Here is a 16,225-nt window from a genome sequence, read left to right on the forward strand (position 1 = left end):
AACTGTCCTCTAGTTTACTGAAAACTGTCCACTAGTTAACTGAAAACTGTCCACTAGTTAACTGAAAACTGTCCACTAGTTAACTAGAAACTGTCCACTAGTTAACTGAAAACTGTCCACTAGTTAACTGAAAACTGTCCACTAGTTAACTGAAAACTGTCCACTAGTTAACTAGAAACTGTCCACTAGTTAACTGAAAACTGTCCACTAGTTAACTGAAAACTGTCCACTAGTTAACTGAAAACACTCCACTAGTTAACTGAAAACACTCCACTAGTTAACTGAAAACTGTCCACTCGTTAATTGAAAACTGTCCACTATTTAATTGAAAACCGTCCGCTAGTTAACTGAAAACTGTCCACTAGTTAACTGGAAACACTCCACTAGTTAACTGAAAACTGTCCTCTAGTTTAGTGAAAACTGTCCACTAGTTAACTGAAAACTGTCCTCTAGTTTACTGAAAACTGTCTACTAGTTAACTGAAAACTGTCCACTAGTTAACTGAAAACTGTCCACTAGTTTACTGAAAACTGTCCTCTAGTTTACTGAAAACTGTCCACTAGTTAACTGAAAACTGTCCACTAGTTAACTGAAAACTGTCCACTAGTTAACTGAAAACTGTCCACTAGTTTACTGAAAACTGTCCACTAGTTAACTGAAAACTGACCACTAGTTTACTGAAAACTGTCCTCTAGTTTACTGAAAACTGTCCACTAGTTAACTGAAAACTGTCCACTAGTTAACTGAAAACTGTCCACTAGTTAACTGAAAACTGTCCACTAGTTTACTGAAAACTGTCCACTAGTTAACTGAAAACTGACCACTAGTTTACTGAAAATTGTCCACTAGTTTACTGAAAACTGTCCACTAGTTAACTGAAAACTGTCCACTAGTTAACTGAAAACTGTCCACTAGTTTACTGAAAACTGTCCACTAGTTAACTGAAAACTGACCACTAGTTTACTGAAAATTGTCCACTAGTTTACTGAAAACTGTCCACTAGTTAACTGAAAACTGTCCACTAGTTAATTGAAAACTGTCCACTAGTTAACTGAAATCACTCCACTACATGTAGTTAATTGAAAACTGTCCACTAATTAATTGAAAACCATCTACTAGTTAATTGAAAATCGTCTAGTAGTTAATTGAGAACTGTTCACTAGTTATTGACAGGCCATACATTTCTTTTTATCTTGTTCTTTGCATTGTGTAAATCACTGACAGAATGCTTATATTTCAGACAATATATGTACATACAGTTTACATTGTCAAGTATTTGCTAATTAGACAAACAAACTGTTTGTTGAGAAATGGCATGCCTCATCTATCTCGCAAACACCCTATTAGTTAGTAGAAATAAATACCTCAGTTCTTTCCAGTGGACAAAAACCAATTATTATTTGTAATTTGATGACATTTAGCATTCAATTAATATAAAGCCTAATTATGTCATTGTTATAAGCAAGATACAAGTTATATGAGAGAATTTATTTGAATCAATACACAGGTTGTTTTAAATTTGATGTTGTTTTGATATCAAGTTTTCTCTTCCCTTCATTCTGGTTTTTTCTCCTGTATTTCAGTAATATCAAAAATAAAAATACCAATAAAAGTATCATACTTACACTTCATCAATATTTGGATGATATATTCTATTCAAAAAACCTGCAAAGAAAAAAAAACCCACCACAGTTAATTAAAGTACACAATGAGATCCATGGCAAATACATGTACAGTATGTAGACAGTGCATTATTTAGTACATGTACATGTATGTCATGTACATTGTACATGCATGTAAAGTACTTCCTTCAAACATTAAATCCATAATTTAAGAATAAAAAAATAGCTATAATATAAATGGGACAGGATCAACAAATATTAAAGAATGAGAACAATATTGTACAATGTATTGGCCATACAATTATTACATTTACATACACAGTACTCAATAGTATTTCAAATAAATGTTGGATTAACAGAAATTACTACCTATGGTGCAGTTTTATGATAAATTGATCAAATGTTAATGATAATCACAGACATATTTTCTTCCACAGGAAAAAGGTTGACAGTCTGAATTAATACCTCTCAATATCAATTATCATTCACTAAAAATATGAAACTATCGTAAAATTTTCTGTTGGGACAATGTGTGTGTGTGTGTGTGTGTGTGTGTGTGTGTGTCTGTGTGTCTGTATGTATTTATGTATGTACCGGTATGTATGTGTGTGTCACATAGTTATGCATTTTTGTCAAGTTCTCTACATTCAGTATGTATGGATGTATATGCATGTAAATGCATGTATGTACAATGTATGTATGTATGTATGTATGTATGTATGTATGTATGTATGTATGTATGTATACAAATGTATGTATGCATGTACATGTACATGTATACGCATGCACACACGCAAGTACTTACGTATACATACATGTACACATGTGTACATGTACAGTATATGTATGTGTAATTATTTTGCCATTGAACTGTATACTGATGACAATCTAATTCTGTCTAGTTCACACTAATGTAGTTTAGAATGTCATACATGTAGTTTTTATTTCCTGAGTTGGTTGTATATTAAGCATAATCCAGCCATTTTATTCAGTAAAGCATTACTTTAATCCCATCAATCTATTCAAGAACCAGAACATGGCATTTACAGCAAATGTTAACATGATTCTGATGTGTTCATAATTTGCCAGATGTAACCTTTTAGAAATTACATATCATGACAACAGTGGATTTAGACAGTACTGATTAACAATTTATCATGCTCCAATACATGTAACTTGTAAAAAATGTAAGGGACTTTTAAAACAAGACAAAATGTACTAGCATCAAGTCAAATGTTGGACTAGGATCCTTTAAGTCAAATACCCCTGTCAAAATCAGATGATGTACCTGGGTACATATTTGAATTCCTACGAAATGACCTTTGACACAAACTTTCTGCATGCATTCCAGGTAAATTCTAAATTAATTCATCATTGTAATTAAGTCTGGGAATATATTCATGTCATAATGATGTCAAGACACACTCAATGTCCTTCAAAGGCCAGGCAATCAGACCCATGTACATACATACATGTGTACATGTGTACATCAAAGCATGTAAAGATTTTTACTGGCTGGAAATGAAAAACGGCAGTAAAAATGAATTATGTAACTAATTAATCAGTTAATTAAGATTTATAGGTCATTGACCTTGTGACTACTTTAAGTTCAATTTTCAATTGTCAAATTAAATTATCAACAAAATAAATTATCAGCACAATTCATCCAGATTAATTAACTACTGAATATGAAATAAAGCTATTAGAATAATTTAACAAACTGAAAGGGTTATTGGCCAAGTTTGCACATTTTTTGTAATAAGTTTTTTATGTTGAGTTTATTTTTGTGTGTGTGTTTTTTGTTGTTGCAGAACTTAAAACAGAGTATTCAGGCATACATATAAAGGGCCAAGAAAAATAGTTTTTTGTTTCTCGTCCTATGGAAATTGCAAAAGTGATGTTGTGCCGTGATATTCTTTCTTTTTTATTACCTCCACCATTCTGGTCAATATGATTACACAGAGAAATAGAAAAGAGAAATCTATCACAGATGATTCATGAAATATACCGTTTAGTAGGATACATGGCAAACACACGTACAATCAATGTTATGTACACAAATGTCCGGTAAAAATGTCTTTTTCCTGTTCTGTGTGCACTTCACAGGTAGAAAATGCCGACGCTCTCATTCTCAAGCGATACAGATGGGTATGAGAAACAAAAGAATTTTTTTTCTTGGCCTAAATGACTCAATGATATAATAACTGTATAACGACCAAAGGCTACAACTGTTATATTAATATGCTTGAAGTGATAATCTCATCAATGTCACGATACTATTAGCATTAATATTACCTACAATTGGTAAACTGATCCAGCACTCAATATCTTATTTTACAAAGTTGTCAGACACTCATCGATACAGATGTTGTATTACTACATATACATGTACATGTGTATGTTGACAAAGATAAAAATCCAATTAAATTCATATTGTGATGTAAAATTGACAATCTTGTTCATATATTTACATGTAGATATCAGTTCAACTTAGGAAATGAGTAAAAATGGTAATATTGTAAAATCAAAATCACACTTCGTTTATTATTATTATAACTGTGTTACAGTAATTACTGCCTGGCTATGCAGGCACTAGCTATTACACATCTATTACCCTACGTGCTGTTATGCAGTGAATGCCCCCTCCCCCGGCAGAAGGGGAAACATTTGCTACACAGGTACACTTGTCACAGCATGAGTGGTAATACATGTATGGCGTTTGCTCAGGTGCCTGAATAAGGCCAGGCAAGAAGTGTTAATCTAACCATGGAATATACTTCCATAACCTAACACATCACATTTTCATCTACGTGTTCTTTCCATAATGACAGCATAAAGTCACTGGTAGGACTCTCATACTGTACAATGTACATGAACAGTACCCTAAGGAAAATAGAATAGTACCCTACTGTATGCAAAATTGGGGTCACTGTAGGTCACTAGTCCATACCATGTGACAAAATCTATGCCAATCACTGGAAGACTGTACGAAAATGATGTGTTATAATAAATGATGTAATTATATACAATTGTACTACTGCCCCCCAATATGCACATTTGTACCTGAGGATCAGTTGGTAATCCACCTAGTCTGAGGAAGTCATTTATCATCCCAACCCAAAGGCCCAAATTGAGGGCCTGAAAAATATTGAGAACATGCATCTGGTGAATATGATGACATGTATATTGATTTTAAGTATGTATGATTTTCATTCAGATACATTGGCAAAATCTTACAATATTTGATGGCTGTATAGTACATGTACTACTATTTTGCACTTATATTAGAAATATTAGGAAAATGTGCCTGGAAACTCCATCCTGAATGTTCCTACCTAAAACATTGGCAACAGTATCATGTGTATATGTAGGCATTTCATAAAGAAAGTTGTAGAAGACTTGGTTTCTTTTTCAAACACGTCATTGATACCTAAAAAACTGTAATATATGAAGTGAATCTTTTCGGTATTTCTGAATAAAAATAATTGTCACTTCAGAGTATTTATGGCTTTGATGTCATTTTGATAGTCTATACAAATGTACCAGGTATTTTGAAAATTCAATTAATCAACTTGAACAATATGCTGCTAAAAAATGTAGCTACTTCAAGTCCTTGTTACACATGTATCCTATTCCAGACAGCTGCACATAGGGTAATTGTTAGAATATTCTGGTATCACTTCTAATTATTTTGTATTGCAGATCATTTCAGATTTATTGTTTGGTCTACATGTACATTTTTTGTATGTACCAGCTTTAAAAGTTGATGTGTTAACTCCTTACACAAGTCAAGTGGACATAGGCATTTACTTAAAATTTATCTGAATACCTGAAATATTCAAGGCTGTATCAATTTGTTTGCATACAGATTTTTAAGTCCTACATTATACATATTGATACATCTGCATCCACTTCACATCAGTTTACTATATTGACTTTTTAATGGGTTCCTCCTGAGTCACACATAAAAAAATATCAGTTTAGCTTTGTTTTTGTTTTTAATAGGTCTCACCCCCACCCACCCACCCACCCACTTATACATACATACATACATACATACATACATACATACATACATACATACATACATACATACATACATACATACAATGTACATACAAATGTACATACATACATACATACATACATACATACATACATACATACATAAAGTACATACAAAAATGTACAAGTACACATGTACAAGTTGATGGTCACTTCTATTCTCAGTTCTGTCCATATAAACTTTCAGGTAATGCAACATTCTCGCCTTTGAACCCGCAACTATATCATGATGATTACTAGTTGATGAAAATCAACAAACACATGGAAGAAATCACATCATTATATCCTTATACTGGGTGTACATGTACCTTTACAATAATTGCTCCCAGTTGTATGGACAATTTTTTAACAGTTTGGATACAAACACAACACAACACAACAATGCTAAACTCACATGTTATAAGTCTCTACACTTGATTTCCCAAGTGAAATGTACATTTCAGATAGTATAAATTACATATAACAATGTAGAGTTGAGCTATTGCTGTGAATCAGTTCCATTTTGTGACACTGTCATACTAAGTGAAAGTGAAGTTGTACACATTTGAAGAAAAAAAAAAAATTTATTTTCTTGTGGTTCTCCATCACGATACTCATTTATGTCATATATTTTTTTTTACAATATGATGAGTCAAAACATTCAAAATGGCTATTAGTAGTACAATAATGTACTTTCCTTAATTTTTCATACCTCCATCTTTTTTTTCTATTAGCTGGAAAATACTCACATAAAATTGTTTTGTCAATTACATGTATGTCATCTTTTTTGACAAGACGATACATCCTTACATGAACATGTAAACGATATATCAGTTCACTCATATATTTTCAACATCAGAACAAAGAAAACTATCTGGGACCATATATAAATAGAGTATTGTTTTTTTAAATCTATATACCTACATGTACATTGTATGGATGTCTGAGTTGTGTGGTACCTCAAACCACTAACCAGATTTAAACTGAATGCCTTCTGTAAGTGTAAGGGCAAAGTTTTGAGATTGTCGTCCCAATAACTTATTAAAACTAAAAGGTACATTAGTAATATTTTCAGGATAGGTGCAATTTGGTATCGCAAATGTGTGTACCAAGTTATAATGAATTTTAAGCGTGCATTCTTGAGATATAGCCTAATTACTGAAAACCATTAATTACGCAAATTGCTCATTAATATTTGCAGCAGATGAAAACAAGAACTTCAACATCTTTAAAGTTAAAAATTAGATGACAAACAGAACTGAAAGCCATATTGATTCTACTTAGACAATTATGTTCTTTTTGTCTCTTTAATCAGTTTAATACTATAAGGTGTATTATAAATCATTACTTCACTCCATCAACAAATCCCTATGGACTGAAATGAACATCAGCTGAGACAAACAATATGCTATCACCTTTTGACATACATACACATACAGATAGGCTGAGAGGCATCCTATTTTGTTCAATATGTCTTTTTTTGTGTACAAATATACCCCCCCCCCTCCCCTGTAGAGAGAGGATTAATTAACATGGCTTTAGTATATATACAAAGACCATCCACACAGAGAACATAGGGTCAAATATGAGATTCTCATCCAGTGTTAGCACTGCTTTGAGTTTGATGTTACAATGTAGCTTCACTGGTGCAAGCATTATATACCACTTCCAGCACAGGGCACTTAGGCTTAGTTAGTTATGTTTATGAAAACAAACAAACAAACAAATAAATAAATAAATCAGCAAACAATAAATATATAAATATATAAATACTGACAAGCATCTACAAGCGAGTAATTACAAATCATTATCAACTACAACAGTTACTATATGCTTTCCTATATGCGAAATGGTCACAATTGTACATACATGTACATCTAAAGGGATGTGATTGATCCCTACCAAATGCAAGGAGTATATTTTCAAGTCGTGATTTTATTGCTAATTTGTACTTCTGATTAGTAAAAATCCATCCTTCAAGACCAAACATGCTTAGAACATTACTCTCTTGTTGATGCTTGTCAATATTTATTCATCATTCATTCATTTGTTTATTTATCTATTTATGGTTTGTTTATTCATTCATTTTTTTTTGTAATCATAACTAACTAAGCCTGAGTGCCCTGTGTTTCCAGTTGTGAACAGATACTATTGAAGTGTCAGTGTCATCCCAGACTTAATACATATTGCTGACTGAAAACACTGAGCTAGCCTCAAGCCGATAAATTGGTAAGTGATTGTTGAGCTGTACAAATGTATGTACCTATACAGTGCATGAAAACAAGTGACATCAATTAATATACATGTACACACACTTCAAACTAGAGGTGAAATTGAGTTCATGTTATGAAAATAGAGTCAGTGTATGTATGTACACAAGTGTCTTTGACAGCTAGGCCTAATAAGAAAAATTGTTTGGTTTTGGTTACCCAACCCCACCTAGTTTTTCATGCAAACCCAGAACTTTTTTTTATGTATTCAAGAAAAAATAATACAATCACGAAAATTGTGAAGTCTTGCAAGAAATAGTGGATGCAGAAACTGACATCAAATTAAAAAGACAATATAAAACTGTTCTTCCAATCTGTAATGGCTGTAGTGTACATCTGATGGGAAGAAACCAATAAACACAGAGACCATATGGAAAACAACAGAAAACATAACTACCTGAACTACACACTCACATATAAAAAAATATACATAAAAAATAAATAAAATAAAAAATCTAGCTACCACTCCTATTCTAAAATTGGGTGTAATCGGAACCACACAATTTTTTTGTTAGGCCTTTAATCATGTACACATTACTGATATCTTAAATGTACTTTCGATGAAAAATGTAGTTACAAAGGTTGAAATTTGATTTTCAATGTCTTTATTTTGTTTACTTCACTACAGGTATGCTATAAATTACTGAATTATAACATAGAATAGTGTAAGTTACATAATTTATTTTTTAATTTAAATTTCTATTTCAAAATGTGAAACTATATACACATTAAGGGAACAGTGACGTATATAATACACATGCAGCACTGTAAACTATCTCTACACTTGTAGTGCTTTACTGACTGTGATTATGATGCAAGCTATAATATTTGGATCTAGACAACCATACCATGGCTTCTACTACTATAAATACATGTATAATGCAAGAAAGAAAGTAATTGATTCTATTTTTGGTATATCATTACTAAATTATATTTCCAGTACCAGAATACTTACTATGATGAGACAGAAGGTATATGTATATGGTTTACCTACATTGTAGCTGTACAGGATCACCTGAAGGGTTGTCATTTCGGAAAAACTTTACAAAGACACAATTTTTAATAAGGAAATGAATGTTCATTTACTCTGGGTTTACTATATACATTTAGACGTAGTTATATGCAGTACAGTGTGCCCTCTCATCATAATGATAGACAAATTTTGTTGTTGTGGGTCAAAATGAGAAAAACTGCATGGCATTTTTTGTGAGTCTCACCACATAGAAAGAGATAGGGAACACCAAATTTTGGTGCCTCACTAGATTATAGATATTGTGTGTGTCAATGGCACATCAAATTGGCTTAGAAGGCACACTGATGTAGGATATATCTATGTCATAGTAATGTTGGTTTTAATATAGCCCTTTCCCACTTTGTGCTCAAAGCACTGTACAATTATTACCCCTAGCACGGATCTATAGTGGCACAACAGCCCTTTATACTTCCACAACTCCCTGGGGAGTACATAATCCATTGCAGCCTTTACAAGCGCATGCATAGGATTAAAGCATTCACATTGCAACCTCTATCCTACCAGATCCCCAATTATACAGCTAGGTTGACTTAGGCATAGTCGTGATTCAAATCTTGCCCGAGGACTTTAGCTATTCAGAAGCAAATGGTAGCGATGGGGCTCAAACCTGCAACCTGTAGATTCCAAGCCAGCCACTCTAACCATTCATCCATCATGACTCCTTATGGAAACTGATTCCAAATTTTCACTGATTTCACTTCAGCATTGTCTACAATGTCTGGGGTGGGGAGTAAATCATGCCATGACTCTATAGTACATGTACATGTACCTACACTCTAGTCTGGATGCCAACATGGTCTCTAACTAAACCACAGTGGATGTGTAAATCGTAATGATACTACTGTAGATGAACTAGACTACATGTACCTACACTCATACTGATGCTGACGAGATGATGCTCGAGATGCAAATCAAAATTTAGACTGTTTATCTATAGAACAATTCAAGACACACACAATTATTCACAGACTACATGTAAGACATTATATTGATATGTTTTTAACTTTTGGTAGGTAATACTTATCTGATAACAAACCCATTACATATTTATCAATATCATTAATATAGATATTCAGATGTCAATATTACAGAAAATTAGCAATAACTGTAGACATGTATAGATCTGAAAACTGAGCAATATGTGCACTAGTAGGGAATCTGATTGCTCATGTTTGTATATTAAAAATTCTTATTGATTTCCATGATGTTTTATATACATGCAGAGTACCATGAATTGAAATGAAATGAAATGAAAAAAAAGAAACCTGTACAATACTATACTATACCAGCTTTTTAATTAATCTAGAAACACTGAATTCAAACAAATAATTTCTCAATGTAATTTAAATTTGAATGAAATTCTTTTACAAAAGTACTTTCATGTAAAAAAAACCAAAAAACAAAAAACCAAAAAAAAACCATTTGGACAAAAATTAGCAAATAATGAAACTAAAGCGTCTTTTTCTATTCATGCCCCTTTGTTTACAAACAGGTTGTACGTGCCTTTGAAAAAACTATGGTTTTAATATCATGCTAACATTTACTGGTACATTGTCATTATTATCACATTTGTCAACTATATCAAATATTTCATCTTTTCAATAAAAACACAATGAAAATATTAAGCTTTTGAAATTGGTGTTCACTGGATAGAACTATAAATAGCAACATGAACCATGCAGTTATATGATGTAGAAGCTGGCAGCTACTCAATGCCAATGATCGTTTATCATCTTGCAGTCAGTCTTCATATTTATCATACAACGTTCACGTCAGGAATTGTTTCTGTGTCCAGTACAAATTTGATCTGTTGTGTTATAGTTGCATGACAGTAGTGATAGAGCAATTTAATCAAAATCTGATGATTAGGGTGTTCAGTTTCATTGTTACTACCTTTCATTTTAATTTGAATTGTCCTTAAATGTATATGTCCATCAAATGTAATCATGTAATACAAAGGACTGTTCAAGCTAAAATAATAGTACAGTTGTAATACGGCTGGAATATGAACACACACACAGTGTACAGCCATACTAAACATCAGATATTAAACAGATCAGAAATACAGGTACAGGGTGATGTTTGGACTGATCAGTACATTTTAGCTAAACAAAAACACACAGAGCTCATCTGAATTTTCCATAGAAATGTACATGCACACTTGCTTTTACTAAATTGGTACAAAATGTAAAACTTTCATCCTTTGTATTCTGTTTCAATGTTTGTAATCTACTTCTTTTCAACAGTAACACTAGCCAGTAAGTTGAGTAACCACGGATGTAAAATGATAAATCCTACATGTAGTAATTTTGTACCATTTGATAATTCTTAGCAGTGACCTGAATCTTCTCTTTTTCCATAATAATAATGTTAACTTACACATTTATAAATTATATAGTGTATTGTACATGTATATCACAATAACACATTACTTAAGTCATATACATTTTGTATAGGTGTATGAATTCTTCAAGTGCACTGTGCCACTGATATGACCATACACATGATATTTAATCGAGCTTTTTAAACCACAAATTATTGGTTGCATATTGCCAGTTTAAAACTGAAAACATTTGTACTAGCTTACAGACTCAGGTCGATGGACTTTCTATAGATACATGGATGTTTAGAATACAAAACTGCATACAATGGTGCTGACACTGAGATGATAGCCACTTGTATTTTGTAAAAATAGATAATGATGGATATCATACCGGTAGATCAATATATCCTCTGAAGGTATAATGGAGATCAAGAATGGTGAATATATTTCTTTAGGTTGTCCTACATACCAGCTGTTATGGACATATATTACTGATAAGGGATGACCACAAAAAAGTCCTGAACGAGCAATGTTTATTCATTTAGCTTGTGCGACATTGTGCGATCATCCCTCGGTATCATGTATTATGAAGAATTCACCTCAGGTGTATTTGTGTGTACTGTTATGCATCAACATCAGCAGCATTCATACATCTTACAGCTGTCAATATGTGTACTAACAATACAATAATCATATATACATTTTGTACAGGAAGATGCTCTGTTCAAGTTGAGTCCCTGTGCTAAGATATCCCTGTTAGAGACATCTATATACAAATGTAAGAACCTTGAAGATCTGAGGTAAATCTGAGGTAAATCTAAGATTTGAGTCCCTGTGCTATAAGAACAGCACAGTTATGAGGTAGAAAGACACCGGACTTGGGAAAAATGTCTTTACCACTGCACTGTAGGACATCCATTAGATATCACTTATGAATTATAGTGGTTAGGAGGAGAGTTCAAGTAATGCAAATAAAGACAGAGACAGGACCAAAATCAGGATTATCTGTCTCTACAGGCTTTTGTAGAATAAGTGGTTCAACCATTTGATTTACTGAAGACAGACACAGTATAAATAATTCTTTTACACTGAAAACAGTATACAATGCAGTCTTTTATTACATGCGAGGTCAAACATGCACTAGATATGGAACTAATGATTAAGGATCATAGGAAGACATTTACAATTACAAATTGTAAAGCACACTTCCTGAAAAACCAAGTCCATCAATCATGCACTTTAACTCCAATGTTGTTGCTGAAGCTGTAGATTATCTATCTGATATATCAAGTGCATAGAAAAACCCTTTGACAAAAAGTATATTGATCAGTAACACACATTGTATAAATGGTCTAAAATGATAAATCAAATGATTTTTCACCAGGTGACACTGGAATTGATTCATAGTACTTACTCAATTCAAATCACAAGACAAATGTTATCTCTGTCAAATGGGATCATCAGTACACCACATTGTGTCACATATAATTATACCTTTGTATACAATGTAAACAACATGCTGGAAGACCATCTGTAGCAGGTGAGGTACACATACAGACAATGACAATGACTACATGTATGACATAGTCCACAAAGATTGTTCCATTGACAACAGATCAGACATGAAAGGGTGATATTTGGCCTGACACAGGTTCAAATATATTATTAGGTAAACACAAATGTTTACTGAATAAAAGATGACAACCAATCCAATGTACCGAGCTGTAATATATTGATATTTGCATCTCAAAACATTACTTGTATTTTTTTGTAAAGGAGAAGAGGGAGAAAGGAGAGTCGAGATCTCCAACGGACAGGGTGTCCAAACTATCCTCACATCATGGTGAAGGGGCCAGTGTACTGCCTTGCTAAATGCATAATGTATGTGTGCCCTCTGGTGTTGGGAATGTGTATTGGTGTGCGTGTACATTTGTATATATGTATGTGTGTGTGTGTGTGTGAAGTGTGTCACAGGTATGTTTACACAGAGAACAAAGAGCTGAAAAGAGAATGTTTATGAGTTCCACAATTGATCAATTCTCACAGTAATACTTGTTAAATTGACGTACAGGGCATTATCAGTGAATAACGCATATACTATTTTGACAGGTTCATAATCATATAAGGCAATATAACAGCATACAAAGTCTTGGACAAATCAATTCAGTACACGTGAAACAGCTAGCAGCTTGCAATTTGTAGTATGTAATACACAATCAATCAATGGTGGAGCTTCAAACAACTCCACCATACATGTACATACACATGTACATGTGTAGAACTTTATAAGTCGAGGCCAATACTGAAGCCTTTTTTAGATGATCAGTTTGTTTCACTCTCTGACTTCATGAGAAAAGAAACTGTGATACACATAACAATTGCATTCTTTAGTAATACAAACTATTCCAGGGCTAATAGCGATATTAAAATAAATCAATGGCTTGCAGGTGTACACGTAGACTGTGAAACACAATCATTGTGGATGTTCTAATCAACTACATGTACATACAACTACAATTGCTACATGTACTAGTATGAACAATGTAGCAAGCAATGTAATTTTTTGTGACAGTGTCTGAATTACAGGAATCCAAGGTTACTTATTAACTATATATATTACTACACACACAGAAAGTCAGGTAAGTATAAAATGGTAGCTTGTGAGAAATACAATCGTTGGTGGTACTCAAGTATATTAACATCAGCCCCCCCCCCCCCCCCCCCCCCCCCCCATTTTGATGTTATTTCACTTCAGCCATCATTCTACGATCCATTCAAAGAAAACTGAAAAGAAAACCATTTTCACTTTCTGTGGATGATTCACTGGGTATGTTATCATGGTGGAGCCAGGAGACAGAGGTATGATTTCTTTGACATATTATTATAACCTTTCGGGGGAAAAAAAATTAAATTATTTTATCTTTTAACAGCTTAATATGAATACCATGCTAAAGATTACGATCACACTATTATCCGATAAACACATCTCAACTTATCATAGAGAGAGGAGGTCAGAAGTCACCTATAGCTTTCGACTTGTTCAACTCTACAGATGCACAATTATGGTATATTTTACAAGGCACGTGCATGTCACTTGTAATGTAAGTGTTACCATGACAATTGCTGGCATTGATGCCATACGTGAATTAAAGTTTGATGACCTTTAAAATTTCATTTCCATAGTTCTGCATGTACATTATAGATATGTATGAGATACGATAATACTTTAAGCACCAGATGGTTTCATATTGATGTATACATTTGTCTATAGTTATATACAGCTAGGCATACAGAAACTCTAAACGCAATATGTTGATTTTGTCCTTTATAAATGCTTGTATCTATAGCTATTAACACACTATATTGCACTTGACAAAAGTTTTTAGGTGTCTCATTATTAATTTTATTTAAAAGTTTGTTAATTTAGATGTAATTTAGATTCAAAATATTTTGTACTTGTTATAATCATTATGCCCACAGATACATATATGATGTACTCAATGATTTGACACTGATTTTTCAGATCACTACATGTAGAATATACAAATGTTGTCTCACGTCAGTGCAATAAGGTCGTATCTCAGTACCATAAAATTGTATGGCAGATACGCCCTTATTTAAGTTATTACCCTGATGTGATGATGTATGCTAATATGCTGCACATACAGTAGTATCACATAGCTTTTATATTGAAAAAGTGGATTTGTTGATGTTCACTGCATGTACATTGGTAAAGGTCAAGGGTTACACACATGATAGCATTCAGCCATGGCAGTTTGCCAAATTTTGACACCAGTCTGACACCAAGTCATGTGCATGCATGGCATTTTGGGAATAGTGCCATGCCATTGCAACAATGACAACATACATCATGTACTGAGTGAGCATGATTCAGAACTATTAAAAGTTGGCAGGTACTGCCAGGTGATCATTGTACATGTTTGGGTGTCAACTGTTTTGGGTTAAGTTACTGTGCAATTTACTGTCGATATCAAGAAAACTTTCATAAAGGGAGTACAGTTATGAGTCAATATCTACACTGATTAGACCAGTGTAGGGAAACAATGGCCACTTTAATAATGACAAGGTCCAAATTTTTTTTTTGTATGGACCATTGTAGGGAGACTAATCCTATCCCTACATGTATCTGCACAGATCTACAACTACCGTATTATTACCTATTGATAGGGGTCAAATGTTATGTTACTTCAACATTTTGTATCTAGGCCCTCTGTTAGGGGATCACATCCTACTTCTACCTGGTACATATGTCTACTCTCTAGGTTTACCATACTAGTTGGTTGTCATTATTACCCCAGTTATTGGAGTATTGAACTTCCGATGTGTTACAAATGTCATTCAACATATATACATATATCTCAATTCTACCCTCTGTTAGGGGGTCTTAGTACCCCCCAGCTGTAATACTACTTGCAATTATTACCTCAGAATATTTAGAAACTTCAGATGGTTTACAAATGCAATTCAATGATTTAGAGTAGAGTGCCTTTTTTACATTGACAGAAGACAATTTCTTTTTGAATTTGAGTGTCTGAACTTTGCAGATTTTTAATACACACAAGTTTCAGCAATATTTTTGTTCAATTGATATTTCATTTCAACCTTGGATTTTCAACGAAACACTTGACACAGTTACTGATTCAACGTCATGCAATTTACAATAACATTTGAGTTTTTTTTTTTAAAATTGTCTGATTACAAAACATTATCTGAATCTTTAACATTCAGTATTTGTACTGATATATCTTTCTCTTTGCAACTTCCACTGGATATATAGATAAAGATATTTGGGTAACTGTGATGTCATCTCCAAATATTTTAATTCCTATAAATCCTTGCTAGAAATCATCAAAATGGTGAAAACATGTCAAATGCAGTACAGCTTTGTTACAAGACTTCACAGTTGACTGAG

The 16,225-nt window shown here is 33.1% G+C and overlaps 1 protein-coding gene across 1 annotated transcript in view; it reads right to left on the bottom strand.

Moving 5' to 3' along the window:
• Nucleotides 1–16,225, bottom strand: part of LOC144445956 (ubiquitin-conjugating enzyme E2 H) — a 42,532-nt gene that overhangs the window by 16,102 nt on the left and 10,205 nt on the right. The window contains exon 4 of the mRNA XM_078135647.1: nucleotides 1,626–1,665. Within this exon, the coding sequence (XP_077991773.1) occupies nucleotides 1,626–1,665 (40 nt within the window). The remainder of the gene's footprint in view (nucleotides 1–1,625; nucleotides 1,666–16,225) is intronic.

This window comes from Glandiceps talaboti, chromosome 1, assembly GCF_964340395.1.
Source record: "Glandiceps talaboti chromosome 1, keGlaTala1.1, whole genome shotgun sequence".
Taxonomy (NCBI): domain Eukaryota; kingdom Metazoa; phylum Hemichordata; class Enteropneusta; family Spengelidae; genus Glandiceps; species Glandiceps talaboti.